Source organism: Diaporthe citri (genome assembly GCF_014595645.1).
Source record: "Diaporthe citri strain NFHF-8-4 chromosome Unknown scaffold_1, whole genome shotgun sequence".
In the NCBI taxonomy this organism is placed as follows: Eukaryota; Fungi; Ascomycota; class Sordariomycetes; order Diaporthales; family Diaporthaceae; genus Diaporthe; species Diaporthe citri.
The window spans coordinates 5,679,922-5,696,624 of record NW_025064846.1 but is presented as its reverse complement, the minus strand read 5'-3'; the positions used below and the strand labels follow the sequence as shown (position 1 = coordinate 5,696,624).

The 16,703-nt window shown below is 26.5% G+C and overlaps 2 protein-coding genes across 2 annotated transcripts; both read left to right on the top strand.

Annotated features, from left to right (window-relative positions):
- Positions 1-3,539: 3,539 nt before the first annotated feature.
- On the top strand, positions 3,540-5,891 carry INS49_001522 (uncharacterized protein; the record flags this gene model as incomplete). The annotated part of the gene is made up of 1 exon (XM_043162348.1): positions 3,540-5,891. The coding sequence occupies one exon, from the start codon at positions 3,540-3,542 to the stop codon at positions 5,889-5,891; it is 2,352 nt and encodes a 783-aa protein (XP_043030854.1).
- Positions 5,892-7,034: 1,143 nt separating this feature from the next.
- INS49_001521 (uncharacterized protein) lies at positions 7,035-7,500 on the top strand (the record flags this gene model as incomplete). Its single annotated transcript, XM_043162347.1, has 2 exons — positions 7,035-7,209; positions 7,298-7,500. The coding sequence occupies 2 exons, from the start codon at positions 7,035-7,037 to the stop codon at positions 7,498-7,500; spliced, it is 378 nt and encodes a 125-aa protein (XP_043030853.1).
- Between the last annotated feature and the right edge of the window lie 9,203 nt (positions 7,501-16,703).

Sequence of the window (16,703 nt, the reverse complement as noted above, 5' to 3'; positions counted from 1 at the left end):
TTAACCCTTATATAATTACTTAGCTATAAGTATTAACTTATATCTTCCCTTATTTATAAAGTTATTACTTTTTAATGAAATATATTAATTATTAAATTAATTTATTAGCTAATTAATATAGCTATAATTAAACTTAATATATAATAAAAAAGTTATAAGTTTAATTATAAGTATGTTAATTAAGCATTAAAATTAACTTATAATTAATATACTTTTTTATATATATCTTTTATTTTAACTACCTAGGGCAACTACCTTTTTAACATTATATATATATAAAATATTACTTATTTAATAACGTAAAAACAAGGCTATTTAATATAGAAATTATATTATATATATAACTTTTTTTAATAAAGATATAATTATATAAAGTTAATTATTTAAATGCTAATTATATTAATATTATATATTATTATTTTATGCATTAAGTGCATTTAATTGCCTTTAAGGCAAAGACCTTTTAATAAGCATTTAAAAATAAATAATATATTATTTAATTTATTTAATTAAGCTTTCTTTTATAATATACTTTTTATAAATATATGCCTTATAACTATTAACATATATTAAGTTATAATTAAAGCATTATAGCTAACTTAATTAATAAGCATAATAATATATATTATTAAAAACATTTAAGTTACTTATATATTATAATGCTTATAATAATAATTAAAGCTTAAAAACCATATATATTGCTAATGCATACATTAAAGTATATAATTAATTGGCTATTTAATTGGTTTAAGCTTGCTTTAGTTTAAAAACCATAGCTTTTTAAAAGTAACCTTAAATTACTTTTATATTTAAAGCAACCTTATATATTAAGTTAATAAGAAATTACTATTAATTCTTTTATATATGCTATTAATCTTTATAATATTAAAAATAGCGATAAATATACTTTTTAAGATTATTAAAAAATGCCTTAATTAAGTTAAAATTAAGTAAGTATAAAGGTAAATATTTAAGCTAAATGCTAGCTTAATTATATACTTATTAAAGGTTATTATAAAAGTAAAAATTAACATTATTTATTATTAGCATTAAGTTAAGCCTTAAGAATGGCAATATCTTAAGCAAAACCTTACTTTTAATAAAGTTAATAAAGCCTTAACTATTTATATTACTTTTATATATAAATAACTTAAATATGCCTATAATTATAAATATTAAAAGTACTTAATGCTATATATTGCAATCTTTACTACCTTTAAATATAAGTTTCTTTAGCTTAATACCCTTTAATAACCATCTTATATATTATAGCTTATTTTTTTTATTTATATTAAACTTATTAATAAAGATAAATTAGTTTATATAAAGTTCTTAAGTCTTAATAATTTAATTAGCTTAAATAAGGTAGTTTTATTAAGTAGTAATTATACTTATAGTTTTCTTATTTTATTTAATTCCCTAAAGTACTTAATTAATAATGCTTATAAAAATAAATAAGTTAAAGTTTTTTAATAATTATTATTATATTTTATTTTAATATAAATTATTCTTTAAAGCAAGATAGTTAAGAAGGGCCTAAGCAATAAAATAATGTATTAAAAAGAATGGATATTTAAAACTTAAATTATATATATTATAATAAAAGTTAGTTAATTAAACAGCCTTATATAAATTCCTAAGCTTAATAATAATACTAGTAATTAAAGTCCTTTTCCTTAACTTATAAATCTATACTTTAAAGCACTTTATAATTCTTATAATAATAACATTATTTATTTAGTTAATATTTAATAGTTCTTAAATTATATGGAGCTTTAAGAAGGTTAAGCGATGAGATATAGTTATAAAACTACCATAGATTAATTTGTAATAATTAAAATATATAGCATAGCAAAAGACATAGCATAATAAAGGTTATGGGATAAGTAATTATGGTTAATAGTTAGAAAGGGCACGGTATAATAAGTGCATATAATTTTTAGTATGGTATGTTATATGCAGGCCGCTAACGCCATTTTGATACGTTTAATTGCAAATGAGAGTACAAACATACATACATAACACGGTTGAAGGCAGGTTCTCAATCCATTGTACGGTTACAAAACGGTCAGTCTGAGGCAGGACACGACATCACACCATCTCTGGGTTGCGAGGGCATATCTAGATCTACCTAGGCAGTCCATACCTATCTATTGCCATCTGAGTGGATTGTCTCCTGGTGTCTAATTATTTTCAGTGCTGGGCTCGGTTCTGGCTTGACACCTGATCTCCCACAGCCCGTTCCTGTAATTAAGCTCCAACTTCTAACCTGCAGGGTGACATTGCCATCGGAGGGTGCCTACGTAGCCGGCTGCCATAGGTGCCCAGCATGAGGCTGCAAGGCGTGCATACATCACCCTCGGCATCACGCCAGGACGGACATCGGCCATGCCCCACGTTCCCGAGATTGCTCACCCCATTTGCGAGAGCAGGCCCTGTCGGCCCTGCGCGAGGCTGGGTTCGCCCAAGTCGGGCGTAAGCGGCTGCAGGCCAGGCCTGGGCCTCAGGGCCTCCTGGATTAAGGTACAATAGAGATGCACAGACATGAGGAGAGGAAGAGACACAGACACAGGCTGATGGGTGTGGGTTGACACCGCGACGTATGACTTGCTTCAAAGTTTTCCTTGTAGTGAGGCCACCGTCTCGAGACACTGCTGGGTCCAGTCCCACTTGACAAGCTCAGTGTTACAGCGGCATTTCAGCGAGACAGCGCCGTGCTACAAGGGAGAGCAGGAAAAGTCGTATGAGGGATTAAGTCCCTGCGGTATGAAGTCACTCCAAGAGTTTTTCGGTGGTGGGTGATGGTGGGGTTGACGTTGACAGCCCGCCCAGATAAGATAAGAGCTATGATGTCCCTCCCTCCTCCCTCCCTCCCACTTGCGCGCGCTCACCCGAGCTCAGCTTGCTCTGACCTGCATTGCCTTCGTCCCACCTTGACGCTGCTATTTCCTTGTCTTCCGGTGCAGCATATCCCGTTGTTGACTGCTGCTCAACCCCGAGGCGCTCTCCTCATCCCTCACCTCCCTCAAAATCCTGATCTCGCTTGTCTCTTGAACCCCTCAAACGCCCCGTTGCGGTGACTCGACTCAACAGCGCCACTCAGAAACATAAAACACTCGTCTTGCCCCGCCAGCTGTGAGCCAAGCTTCTGGTGGGCTACGAGTGCAACTTCGTGGTTTCATTCCGGTAAGTCAGGTCAGACACCCAGTCAGACAGTTTGGTACCCCCGGGAGATGAGAAGGGACGGGACGACACGAGACAATCAGAAGAGGTGCTCAGGCACGCCTGAACGCGCCTGGGCACTCGCCAACCAAATACCAGCCATTTCACTTTCTCTCAGTCTCAAGTCTCACTCTCATCCTCCATCTTCAATTTCCCCCGCAACAGCCGACGACAGCGACTGACCATCACCTAGAACCTGATTGCATATCTAGCCATTGGAACACACCTCGCCAGATAAGACTCGAACATTACCGGGCGAATATTATCGGGCACAATCCCAACCCTATTACCCCCAGATTCCACTCAAATAGGACAACATGGCGCCTGTCAAGAAGAAGATCGCCATCATGACCTCGGGGGGTGACTCCCCCGGCATGAACGGGGTTGTCCGGGCCTGTGTCCGCATGGCATTGCACATGGGCTGTGATGCCTACTGCGTCTACGAGGGCTACGAGGGCCTTGTCAGGGGAGGTGACTACATTCGGAAGATGGCGTGGGACGACGTTCGTGGCTGGCTCTCCGAGGGCGGCACTCTCATCGGCACCGCCCGCTGCATGGAGTTCTACGAGCGACCCGGCCGTCTCACTGGCGCCAAGAACATGATTCTCAATGGCATCGACGCCCTCATCATCTGCGGCGGTGACGGCTCCCTTACCGGTGCAGACAAGTTCCGGGCCGAGTGGCCATCCCTCCTGGACGAGCTTATCGAGAAGAAGGAGTTCACCAAGGAGCAGGTCGCCCCATTCCGCCACCTGAACATTGTGGGCACCGTTGGCTCCATCGACAACGACATGTCTGGAACTGACGCCACCATTGGTGCCTACTCTGCCCTTTCGAGGATCTGCGAGATGGTCGATTACATCGAGGCCACCGCCTCTTCACACTCCCGTGCCTTCGTCGTCGAGGTCATGGGCCGCCACTGCGGCTGGCTGGCACTCATGACCGGCGTTGCAACCGGTGCTGACTTTGTCTTCATCCCCGAGAAGCCCAGGGAGGACAACTGGAGGGAGGAGATGTGCGCTATTGTCAAGAAGCACCGCAGTCTGGGCAAGAGGAAGACCATCGTCATCATTGCCGAGGGTGCTCACGACAAGTACGGCGGCAAGATTTCTCCCGACATGGTCAAGGACCTCCTGGCAGACCCCAAGGGCCTCCACCTTGACACCCGGATCACCACCCTGGGACACGTTCAGAGGGGCGGCACGGCTGTTGCCTACGACCGAATGCTTGGCACCCTCCAAGGAGTCGAAGCTGTCAAGGCCGTTCTTGAGGCCACGCCTGAGACTGAGACTTGCTTCATCGCTATTACCGAGAACCAGATCGTGCGAAGGCCACTCATGCAGGCGGTACAGGACACAAAGGCCGTGGCCAAGGCTATCGAAGCTCAGGACTTCGACAGGGCGATGGCGTTGCGGGACACCGAGTTTGCGGACCAGTACAAGTCATACATGTTGACAACAACGGCAAACCTCAGCAAAGAAAACATACTTCCCGAGAACAAGCGCATGAGGATCGGTTTCATCAACGTCGGAGCACCAGCTGGGGGCATGAATGCGGCCATTCGAGGCGGTGTGGCTTACTGTATCTCCCGTGGACACGAGCCTGTTGCCATCTGCAACGGATTTGCCGGCTTCGCAAGACATCACGGCGATAAGCCCTTAGGTGCTGTCCGTCCTTTCGACTGGCTCGAGGTCGATGGCTGGGCAAGCAAAGGTGGCTCTGAGATCGGAACCAACCGAGAACTGCCCAAGGAGTCCGGGATGGAGCTGATCGCCGATCTCATCAAGCTGTACAAATTCGACGCTCTCTTCCTCATTGGCGGGTTCGAGGCCTTCCACGCCGTATCGCAGCTTCGCATCGCCCAAAAAGACTTCCCCTCGCTGCGGATCCCTATGACCGTCCTGCCTGCGACCATCTCCAACAACGTACCCGGTACCGAGTACTCCATCGGCTCTGACACCTGTTTGAACGAGCTGGTCAACTACTGCGACAAAATCAAGCAGTCTGCCTCTGCTGCTCGCCGTCGTGTCTTCGTCATCGAGACCCAGGGCGGCCGGTCCGGCTACGTCGCGACGCTCGCCGGCCTCGGTGTCGGCGCCGTCGCCGTGTACACTCCCGAAGAAGGCGTCAGCCTGGGCATGCTCGAGGCGGATGTTAGGCACTTGAAGGATGTATTCGCCAAGGACAAGGGCCAGTCGCGTGCTGGTCGCCTGATCCTCATCAACGAGAAGGCTTCGAAGGTGTACAACGCCAAGCTTGTGGCAGACATCATTCGCGAGGAGGCGCACGACAGATTCGAGTCCCGTGACAGCATCCCCGGCCACGTGCAGCAAGGTGGCGTTCCCTCTCCTATGGACCGATCCAGAGCCGTGAGACTTGCGATCAAGTGCATCCAGCACCTGGAGAACTTCGGCAAGAACGCCGCAGAGCGTGTCATGTCCGACCCGATGGGAATGTCCGTGATCGGGATCAAGGGCGCGGACGTGGTCTTCACGCCCATGCAGGAGGTTGAGGAGCAAGAGACCGACTGGGCAAACCGACGGCCAACGAAAGGCTACTGGTGGTACATGAAGGACGCAGTCGATATCCTCGGCGGTCGTCCAGATTACCCCAAGCCCGAGAAGAGGCTGTCTGGCTTAGCGGCAAAGGATGCAAAGCGCGGTATATAAGGCGCAGTGGTTCACGACGGAAAACAGACGGGGCAATGGGTTACAGGACAGGAGTTACCAAGTATTACTTTTTTCACATACCTAACAGGTAGCACCCACCTCAATGGACATGACGTTACGCTCACATCTCGCAAGGAGCTTTAAACATGATTATTTACGCGTAGACCTGCACAAAATCTGCGGTTGAAATTGGTCCAATGGTGCCCTGAATCATGCAACAAGCGCAGTATCCACATAGCTCGACCACACAGAACGGACCCGCAGCCTTTCATCACTCGACCCTAGGCTGTCGTTTGGGGATTCCATGATGTACATCTGGACTTTTGGTCTTTACTCGCCTTTTACATACGTGTTCGCCAAAGCAAAAGAATGCCGAACACGGAAGCAGGGGTCATGGAGGAAATTGTCGTAGCAGAGCAACATACAATGTGTAGGCAACCCGATGCCAAGATAATCTGGACGAGACAACACTATCAGCGTCCATATGAGCCGTATGTGGTTCACTCGTGCAATGCATCGCAACATGTCCATGATTCCTCATTCTCACGGGAGTCTGGAGCCTTGTCCCGACTAAAATAGAGTTTCCCTCTCAGGGGTACACCACTGGGCAGGGTGTCGACTCTGAGAATGACTCGCCTGTCGAACCCAGAGATTCGGCGCGTCGATCGTCGAAGCTTATCCGTCAGCTTTCAAGGACACATGGTATGAGATGAACTCACCGGCTTTCGCTGGGGAAACATGGCTCTTATTACCGGAGGTCCTTCACATGTTGATGTGTGGACTGAAGCCAGAGTGTAGCAGACTGCTTCCCGAGCAACATCGAATGTCCTCCCGGGCTCCCGGATCCACTGGGGGTCCCGAAGCAGGCACATTGACGACGACGGGAAAGAAGACGTCGTGCAACTTTATTTGATGTCGCCAAGGGGTGGATCCAAGCAGTGGGCACCTATTAATACGCAAAAGCGTCGCCAACACACCTTCATCTCCGCGCCCTCGCCATCAGCGTACGTCTTCACGGCAGCACAGTCACTCATTCAACAACTTTCTTTCGTTCTTCTCGTCCACGAACCTGGATCCGCAAGGAATTCCCGACGTCCTTCTTTCGTCTCATAACCCACGACCACTCCGAGGCAGCCAGCCAACATGCGCGCATCCTTCGTGTCCAGCCTGGCGCTCGCGCCCCTGGCCCTCGCCCAGACCGTCAACATCACGAAGACGGAGGACGTCGACCTGGCAGCCAAGACCGGCGAGCTGGGCTGGGGCGCCGACAACCTCGCGTTTGGTTACTCGGCGGGCGCAGGCCTCAACTTCTCATCCGGTATGCCTTTCTTTCTCCCTTCCCTCTCCCCCGACGGTCGCCAGATAATTACTGGAAGAGTATGTAGCTAATATGACCCGAAAACTAGACTCTGTGGGAGGCGGCTTCAATGCCGGAGTCCCAGGACAGTCCGAGGGAGCCCTGGGCGGCGGGTGGACGCTTACCAACTCGACAGTCGAGTTTGGCCTGGGCGGCGTGTTCAACAACCAGAGCTTCAACGTCGCAGTCACGGGTGACAAGGAGACCGGGCAGCTTACGGTCACGGTCAACGGCAAGACGGTTCCGCTGTGAGCAGCCTTGATACGGCTGGGGGTTGAGAGTCCCTAGGGGCCTGTAGGGCCTAGAGACAGACACGGAACCATATTTCAGCCATTTTGGCAGGGTTGAAATTAGTTTAGTTTAGTTTAGTTAATGGGTCTAACTAAAAACTAAAAACTAAAAAAAAATTAGTTTTTAGTTTTTAGTTTTTTAATTATTAAGTTTAACTTAAAAATTTTTTAAAATAAATAAAATAATAAATAAAAAAATAAAAATAAATAAATAAATAAATAAATAAATAAATAAATAAATAAATAAATAAATAAATAAATAAATAAATAAATAAATAAATAAATAAATAAATAAATAAATAAATAAATAAATAAATAAATAAATAAAAATAAATAAATAAATAAATAAATAAATAAATAAATAAATAAATAAATAAATAAATAAATAAATAAATAAAAATAAATAAATAAATAAATAAATAAATAAATAAATAAATAAATAAATAAATAAATAAATAAATAAATAAATAAATAAATAAATAAATAAATAAATAAATAAATAAATAAATAAATAAATAAATAAATAAATAAATAAATAAATAATAAATAAATAAATAAATAAATAAATAAATAAAAATAAATAAATAAATAAATAAATAAATAAATAAATAAATAATAAATATATATATATTATATTTATAATATTATAATATTACTTTTACTTTTAATTTTATATTTAATTTATTAATTATAATAATTATTTAATTAATATAAATATCTTTTTTTAAATATATATATTAAATTCTTTTAAAAAAAACTAATAACTTAAACTTTTATTATAACTTAATAATATATAGTATTAATTTATTTTTAAAAAATAAAACATAATGTGCTTAAAATAAATTATTATTAAGGGGTATAATATTTATTATAGCTTATTATTATATTTATATAATAAGGAAATAAACTTTTTTTTTAAAGATTTTTAAAATTTTTTTTATTTATTATTTTATTTATAAATTATATATTATTTTTATTAAGTTTTATAAAATTTTATATTTTATATAATATAATTTTTTTTTATATAATTAATTCTTTAAAATACTTATAGCTTTTTAAAAATAAAGGTTTTAATATATTTATATTAAATTTACTAAATAGCAATTACTTATTTAAAATATAATTACTTTCTTTATGCTTTTTACTTTTAGCATTATTACTTAAATATAATTATTAATATTTCTTTATATAAAAAAACTTAAAATTATATAAAAAATACTTTTTAATAAGTTTTATATATAATTTAATAAATAAAATATTATTTAAAATTATTTATTTTTTAAAAAAATAAATATAAAAAGATATATTATTTTTATTTTAAATATAAAAATTAAATATTACTTTATATAATTATATAATAATATTAAAATTTTTCTTAATATAATAATATTATTTTTATATATAAAAAGAAATCTTTAAAAATATTATATATAATTTTATTATCTTTATTTATTAAAACCTATTTATCTTTATAAATATTTTATTTTAAAATTAAATATAAAGCTTATTAAAGCTTATTTACTTTTATAAATACTTTATTTTAAAATTAAATATAAAGCTTATTAAAGCTTATTTACCCTTATAAATACTTTATTTTAAAATTAAATATAAAGCTTATTAAAGCTTATTTACTTTTATAAATACTTTATTTTAAAATTAAATATAAAGCTTATTAAGGCTTATTTACCCTTATAAATACTTTATTTTAAAACTTACTTTTAAAACTTAAATATAATAAATATATTTAAAATTAAATTTATAAAATTTAAAATAAATAAATTTAATTAATAAGCTTATATAACTTATATAATAATAATAATAATAAAACTTTATAATCTTATATTTTTATATATAATAATATTTAATATTTATTAAAAGTTTTATTAAATATAATAAAATTTAAAAATTAATAATATATAAAATATTTTTAATAAATAAAATTTTCTTTAATAATATAAAATATATTTTTTTTTCTTAAATATTAAAATAAGTTTATAAGTTTTTTTTTTTAATTAATAAATAATTATTATAATTTAATAATAAAGTATATAATTATAATAATTATTTAAGTTATTATTAAGAAAGAATTAATTTATTTTCTTTAAAAAGCTATAATTAATATTATATTAATTTATAATTATTAAAAGCCTTAAAAAATATTTTAAAACTTAATAATTTAAGTTTTATTATATTATTTAAACTTTAAAAAGTAAAGTTATTTATTAATTTATTAATATAATGCTTTAATTATAAGTTATTTTAAAAGTAAATTATATATTTTATTATATATTTATTTTATTTATTTTTTTAATAATTATATAATTTTAAAAAATAATTATTAATACTTATATATTTTTATTTTTTATAAATTAAATTATAAAGTTTATTAATTTATATATATATATATATATATATTATATAGTTTTAAAAATAATTATTAATATTTATATATTTTATTTTTTTATAAATTAAATTATAAAGTTTATTTAAAATAAATAATATATATATATATTATAAATTAAATAAACTTTATAAAATATATTATAAAATTTATTAATTTATTATTTTCTTTAAATCTTTAATTTCCTTTTTTAACTTTTAAATATTATTAAATTTTTAATTCTTTAATAATATTAATTCCCTTATTATCTTTATATTAAGATTAATTCTTAACTTAATAATAATATTATTAATAATAAAAAATATTCTTTTTATAATAATAAATATAATTAAAATAATAAGATATCTTTAAATTAATATACTTAATATAAGGTATTAAAATTTATTATTTTTTTAATATTTTAATAAATTTAGCTATTTAAATATTAAAATTTATTTTTAAAAAAATTTAAATCTTTTTTTAAAATATATACCTTAAAATTATAAATAAGTTTTTATAAATAAATTATATATTCTTCTTTATTATTATTATTAAAAAGAATTAATATATATTTTATTATTAAAATTATAGCTTTATTAAAAGGAATTAATAAATAAAGAATTAAATATATTTTTATTTAAATTAAAAACTTTTAATTTAATCTTAATAAATATTAATATAAATATAAAAGTAATAAAAAATAATTAATAAAAAAACTTATTTATTAAACTTAACTTTTAAGAAAGCTTTAATATCTTCTTTTATATTTAAATAAAAGTATAAATACTTATTTACTTAAAAATAAAATATTTTAAAGCTAAGGTTTAAAATTAAAGCTAAAATAAAAGATTTATAATCTTTTAAATTATTTTTAATTAATTTTTAAGGAAAATATTTTTTTAATTTATTTAAATTAATTTTAATAGCTTTAATAAATATTAATAAACATTCTTTTTATTTATATAATTAATATTATATTTCTTTTAAAATAAAATAAAAAGTAATTTATAAAGTTTAGCTTTTATTTATACTTTTTCTTATATTTTTTTATTAAATTCTTTAATTTATTATATATTTAATAAATATATAATAGCTCTTAAGAAAAAGTTATATATAACTTTCCTTATAATTTAATAAAAGGTTTTAAAAAGATTTTAAAAGTTTTTTTAATTTATATGAAAATAAATAATTTAAATATATTAAAAAATATATTTTTATATTTTAAATTTAAAGTATTATTAATTTAGCTTTTATATAATTAATAATAAATAAATAAAGTATATAATTAATTTAATTATAATATAAAAAGTAGGTTATAGCAAAGCTATAGCCTTTCCTTATTTAGCTATAGGCTAGCTATAATGGTTTATACATAAAGCATATAATTACTAGCTAATAGCTAATTAATATTAATTAATAATTACTATTAATAAGATTAATTTAAACCTTATACCTTTAAATTTATATATTGCTTATAGCGTACTTATTGCATAAACATGCTATATATAATGCTTATATATATTATTTTTATATTAGCAATCTTTTATATATACTTTAAAATCATGCTTTTCTTTATAAACTATTTACTTTAAGCTAATTAAATTAATTATTAAGCTAATAAAAATAGGTTATTAAGTTAATTAAGTAATATTGCAATATTTATAAATATTATAAATACCTAAACATTTAAATGCTTAAATTGCTTAATTAAATTATTTATTTAATAATACTTTAAAGCTTTAAAGTATTTAAAATGTTATATTTTAATTAACTTAATTATTATTTTAATAGCTTTTTTTTAATAATTAATGCTAAATATTATTTTTACTTAATAATAATTATTACTTTTGCTTAATAATAAGGCTACTTTTATTTAATAATAAGGCTACTTTTATTTAATAGCAGGGCTACTTTTACTTAATGGCAAGGCTACTTTTGCTTAATAACAAGGCTACTTTTACTTAATAATAAGTGCTACTTTTGCTTAATAATAAGCATTATTGCTATTAAGGTTATTATTATTATTATTAAGGTAAATCTTATAATAATTAATTATAAGGTAAAGAAAAAGGGGAAAATATTTTTATATTACGCTTATAAATTAATAATTAGCTTTTAAATTATTTACTTATAAATAATAGTGCTTAAATGCTATTATTGCTTAGTAAATTAATCTTTATTAGCTTTAAGGTAGTTTATGCTTAAGATTTTATTAAAGGGTATTAATAAAAAGGGCATTAAAAAAAGGAAAGGTTATGCTTATTAATTAAATATTAATTATTATTAAAAAGTAAATATCTTAAAGGTTTAATTAAGTTATTTATATAATTAAATTAATAATAAATATTAATTATTTTCTTTAATAATTTTAAGTTAATTAAGTAAATAAAATAATTATATTAATAGCTTATTTGCTAATTAATACTTTAAAGTATTTAATTAAGAGTATTAATTAAGTGCGTAAATTGCTTAAAAGAAATATTATTTGCTAATACTTTAAAGTATTTAAGTATTTTATATTTTATTAAGTGCTTAAGGGGGTTTTTAAAGAGTTATAAGCCTTAAGGATATTATATAAATGCCTTAAGGAGCATTAATTATAAATAAGGGCTTTTTAAGGATGCTAAATAAGGGCTTTTTAAGGGTGTTAATTATAAACAAAGGCTTTTTAAGGGTGTTAATTAAGGGCTTCTTAAAGATATTAATTATAAGCAAGGGCTTTTTAAGAATATTAATTAAAAGCTTTTTATAAGTATTAATTAAGGGCTTTTTATAAGTATTAAGTAAGGGCTTTTTAAGGATGTTAATTAAGGGCTTTTTAAGGGTATTACTTAAGGGCTTTTTAAGGGTGCTAATTAAAGGCTTTTTAAGAGTATTACTTAAGGGCTTCTTATAGTAATTATAAATAAGGGCGTTAATAATTAAAGGTATTATAAAGAAAGTTTTTTAATATAAGGATATTATAAAAGGGCTTTTAATAAATTAAGAAGATTGCAATAACTTAAAAATATTATAAGAAAATATTTAATATAATGTTTTTAAGTATGCTTAATAAAGGGATTAAAAGAAATTAATAAAAGTAAATATTAATATATATTTTTACTTAAGGCTAGCCATTAACCTTAAAAGCTATTATTATTAGCTTTACTTAAAGTATAATAAATATATAAAGTAATTATTAATTAAAAAAAGATATTTATAATTTATTATTAATAATTAATTTAAAAAGTATTTATTAATATTATAAATTATATTATATAAATTTATAATATATAATAATTATTAATTAATATAATTGCTTTTAAAAGTAATAAATTATTTCTTTAAACTTAGCTATTTATACTTATTAAGTAAGCATTAATTAATATTAATTTAGCTTTTATATAGTTAATAATAAATAAATAAAGTATATAATTAATTTAGCTATAATATAAAGGGTAAATTATAATAAAGCTATAACCTTTCCTTATTTAATTATAAGCTAGCTATAATAATTTATGCATAAGGTATATAATTATTAGCTAATAGCTAATTAGCATTAATTAATAATTATTATTAATAAAATTAATTTAAATCTTATATCTTTAAATTTATATATTACTTATAGCATACTTATTATATAAGTATATTATATATAATACTTATATATATTATTCCTATAAGTATTTTTATTTATATAATTTAAAAATTCCTTTAATTTTAAAAAAACCTTTAATATTATATAAGTAAAATTTTAATATATAAGGGTATTTAATATTAAGTTAATATTTAATTTCTCTTATTATTTATAAAAAGAAATATTAAATAAATACTTAAAGGGATATAAGATTTTTTATAATCCTTTAATAAAGATTTACTTTATATAGCCCTTTTAATACCCTTAAATAATAAACTATTAATCTTAATATTATATTAAGTTAATATAATTATTTATTATATATAAGTTATTATATTTAAAAAATATTAATATATAAAAATATAAAGAAATTAAGAAATATTTATTATTTTTAATAATATTATTTAATATTATAATTTTCTTAAGATTTTAAAAATATTTATTTAAATAATCTTTAACTTTTAAATTTAAAGTAAAATATTTTAAAATATCTTACATTATTAAATTAATAATATATATTATATATTAAGTATTATTTTTAAAATCTTTATTTAAAAAGAAATTAAATTCCTCTTTAAATAAAGTAAAAAAAGAATTATTATTTAATATATTATCCTAAGTAAAATTAATAAAAATAATATTAATATATAATATATTATTAAATAATAAAAGAATTAAATACTTAAAAATATTATTAAATATTATATTAAGATAACTTTTAATAAACTTTTAAAATTCTTTAAAAAGAATAAGGCTAATATATTTTTCTTTTAACTTAGAAAATTTAATTAATTTATATATTAATTAAAATTTTAAATTAATATAAGAAATTATTATCCTTAAATAAATTATATTAGCTTTAAAAGTTTAATAATTAAAAATAAAAGAAAATTTATTATTAAAAATAATATTTTTTTTTAATTTTAAGTTAAGCCTTATTAAATTTATTTTAAAAGTATTATTTAAAATACTTTTAATTTTTAAATAATTTATTATAAAGGTAAATTTAAAATTTTATTAATTTTTTTTAAAAAATAATAATAAAAAAAGAAAATTACTTATAAGTTAAGATAAGATAATAAGTTTTAAAAAGATTTTAAATTTAATATATTAAAAAATAAATTATTTTTAATAATAAAATTTAAAATCTTTTTAAAGGTATTATTATTTATAAAATCTTTTTTTAATTTCTTTATTAAAATAATAAAGAAATTAAAAGGAAAAACCCTTAAATATAATATTAATATTTATATTAATATTTAAAATAAAAGAAATACTTACTTTTTAATTAAGTCTTTTTACTTTCCTTATTATAAGGAATAATAAAGTATTTTGCTTTATAATAATATTAATAATTTAAAGCTTAAAAAAGCTTTAAATTATTTTTATATTTATAAAAATATTTAAATAAATATTAATTTAAAAATTAAGTAAAATATTAATTTAATAAAAAAAAACTTTAAATAATATCTTTTTTAAATTATTTTATATATTAATTATATAATTAAATGCTTTTAAAGAATATTATTAAATATATTTTTATTATTAATGCTTTTTAAAATAATACATTTATATTATATTTAATTAATTATAATTTAATATAAATATAATTAAATATAAATAAAATATATTTAAAAAATAAATTTTATTTATATTAAGTTATATATTTTTAAAATTAAAGAAATAATTTATTAAGTATAAAATATTAATATTTATTAATTTTTTCCCTTTTTATAAGGAGGAATATATAAATAAATAAATTATTTGAAAAAATATAAATATTTATTTTCTTAAAAGGAAGGAGTTTATAAATTAAGGAATTAAATTTATCTTTATAATAAAAAAATATTTAAAAATTTTCTTTTAAAAAAGAAATATTATAATTTTTAATAAAAATTATTAAAGAATAATAAAAAAAATAAAAAAGTAAAAAAAGATATTTTATTTATATATAATAAATAAAATAATAAAAATATATAAATAATTAAGGTTTAAGGAAATAATAAATAAATAAAGTAAGCTTAAAAAGTAGTAAAGAAAGAAAAAAGAAAAAGAAAAAAAAAGAAAAAGAAGAAAAAAAAAAAAAAAAAAAAAGAAAAAGAAAGGTTTATATATATAAAAAAAAAAAGTTTTATTCTTTTAAATTAAATAATTTATTTCTTTAAATTAACTAAATATTTATTTAAAGAAATATATAATATTTTAATTTTTAAAGTATTAATAAGTTTTTAAAATAATATAAAAATACATATAAATAAAGAATAATTTAAGGAAAATTCTTATATATTTTGTATATAATTATTTAATATATTTAATTTAAATTTAAATAATATATATTTTTATTATAATAAAATCTTAAGTTTTAAAATTATTTAATTTAAATAATTAATTATTTTAAACTTTTTTAAGCTAAAATAAGTCTTATAATTATTTATAAATTTAAAGTATTTATAAAAGTAAATAAGCCTTAATAAGCCTTATAATTACTTTTTAAATTATAATATTTATAAGGGTAAATAAGTCTTAATAAGCTTTATAGCTACTTTTTAAGTTATAATATTTATAAGGGTAAATAAGCCTTAATAAGCCTTATAGCTATTTTTAAAATTAAAGTATTTATAAGAATATATAAGTTTTAATAAATTTATTTAAATAAATTTATTTATTATTTATGGAAATTTTTAAATATATATAAAAATATAATATTTATATTTAAAATAAATTTAATATTATTATATAATTTTATTAAAAACATATTTTAAGTTTTTATTTAAGGTAAAACTTAATTAAAGTTAAATATTTATTTTTTTAAAAAATAAATATATTTTAAAAGTTTTTTATATATAAAAATTAAAATATAAGCTTTTAAAAAATATTTTATTTATATTTATAGTTTTATAAATTATTAAGATATTAAAGGTTATATTTAAGTAATTATGCTAAGGGTAAGGGAAAGAAAAGGGGGGTATAGGGTATATATATTATATATATATATATATATATATATATATACTTATAAAAAAGCTAAATTATATATATTTTATAATTTTATATATATATATAATATAGTTATATATAACGTTAATAAAATTTATAATAATTGCTTATAATAATTATAATAATGCTTATTAATTTATTAATATATAAATATAATGTAAATTCCTTACTT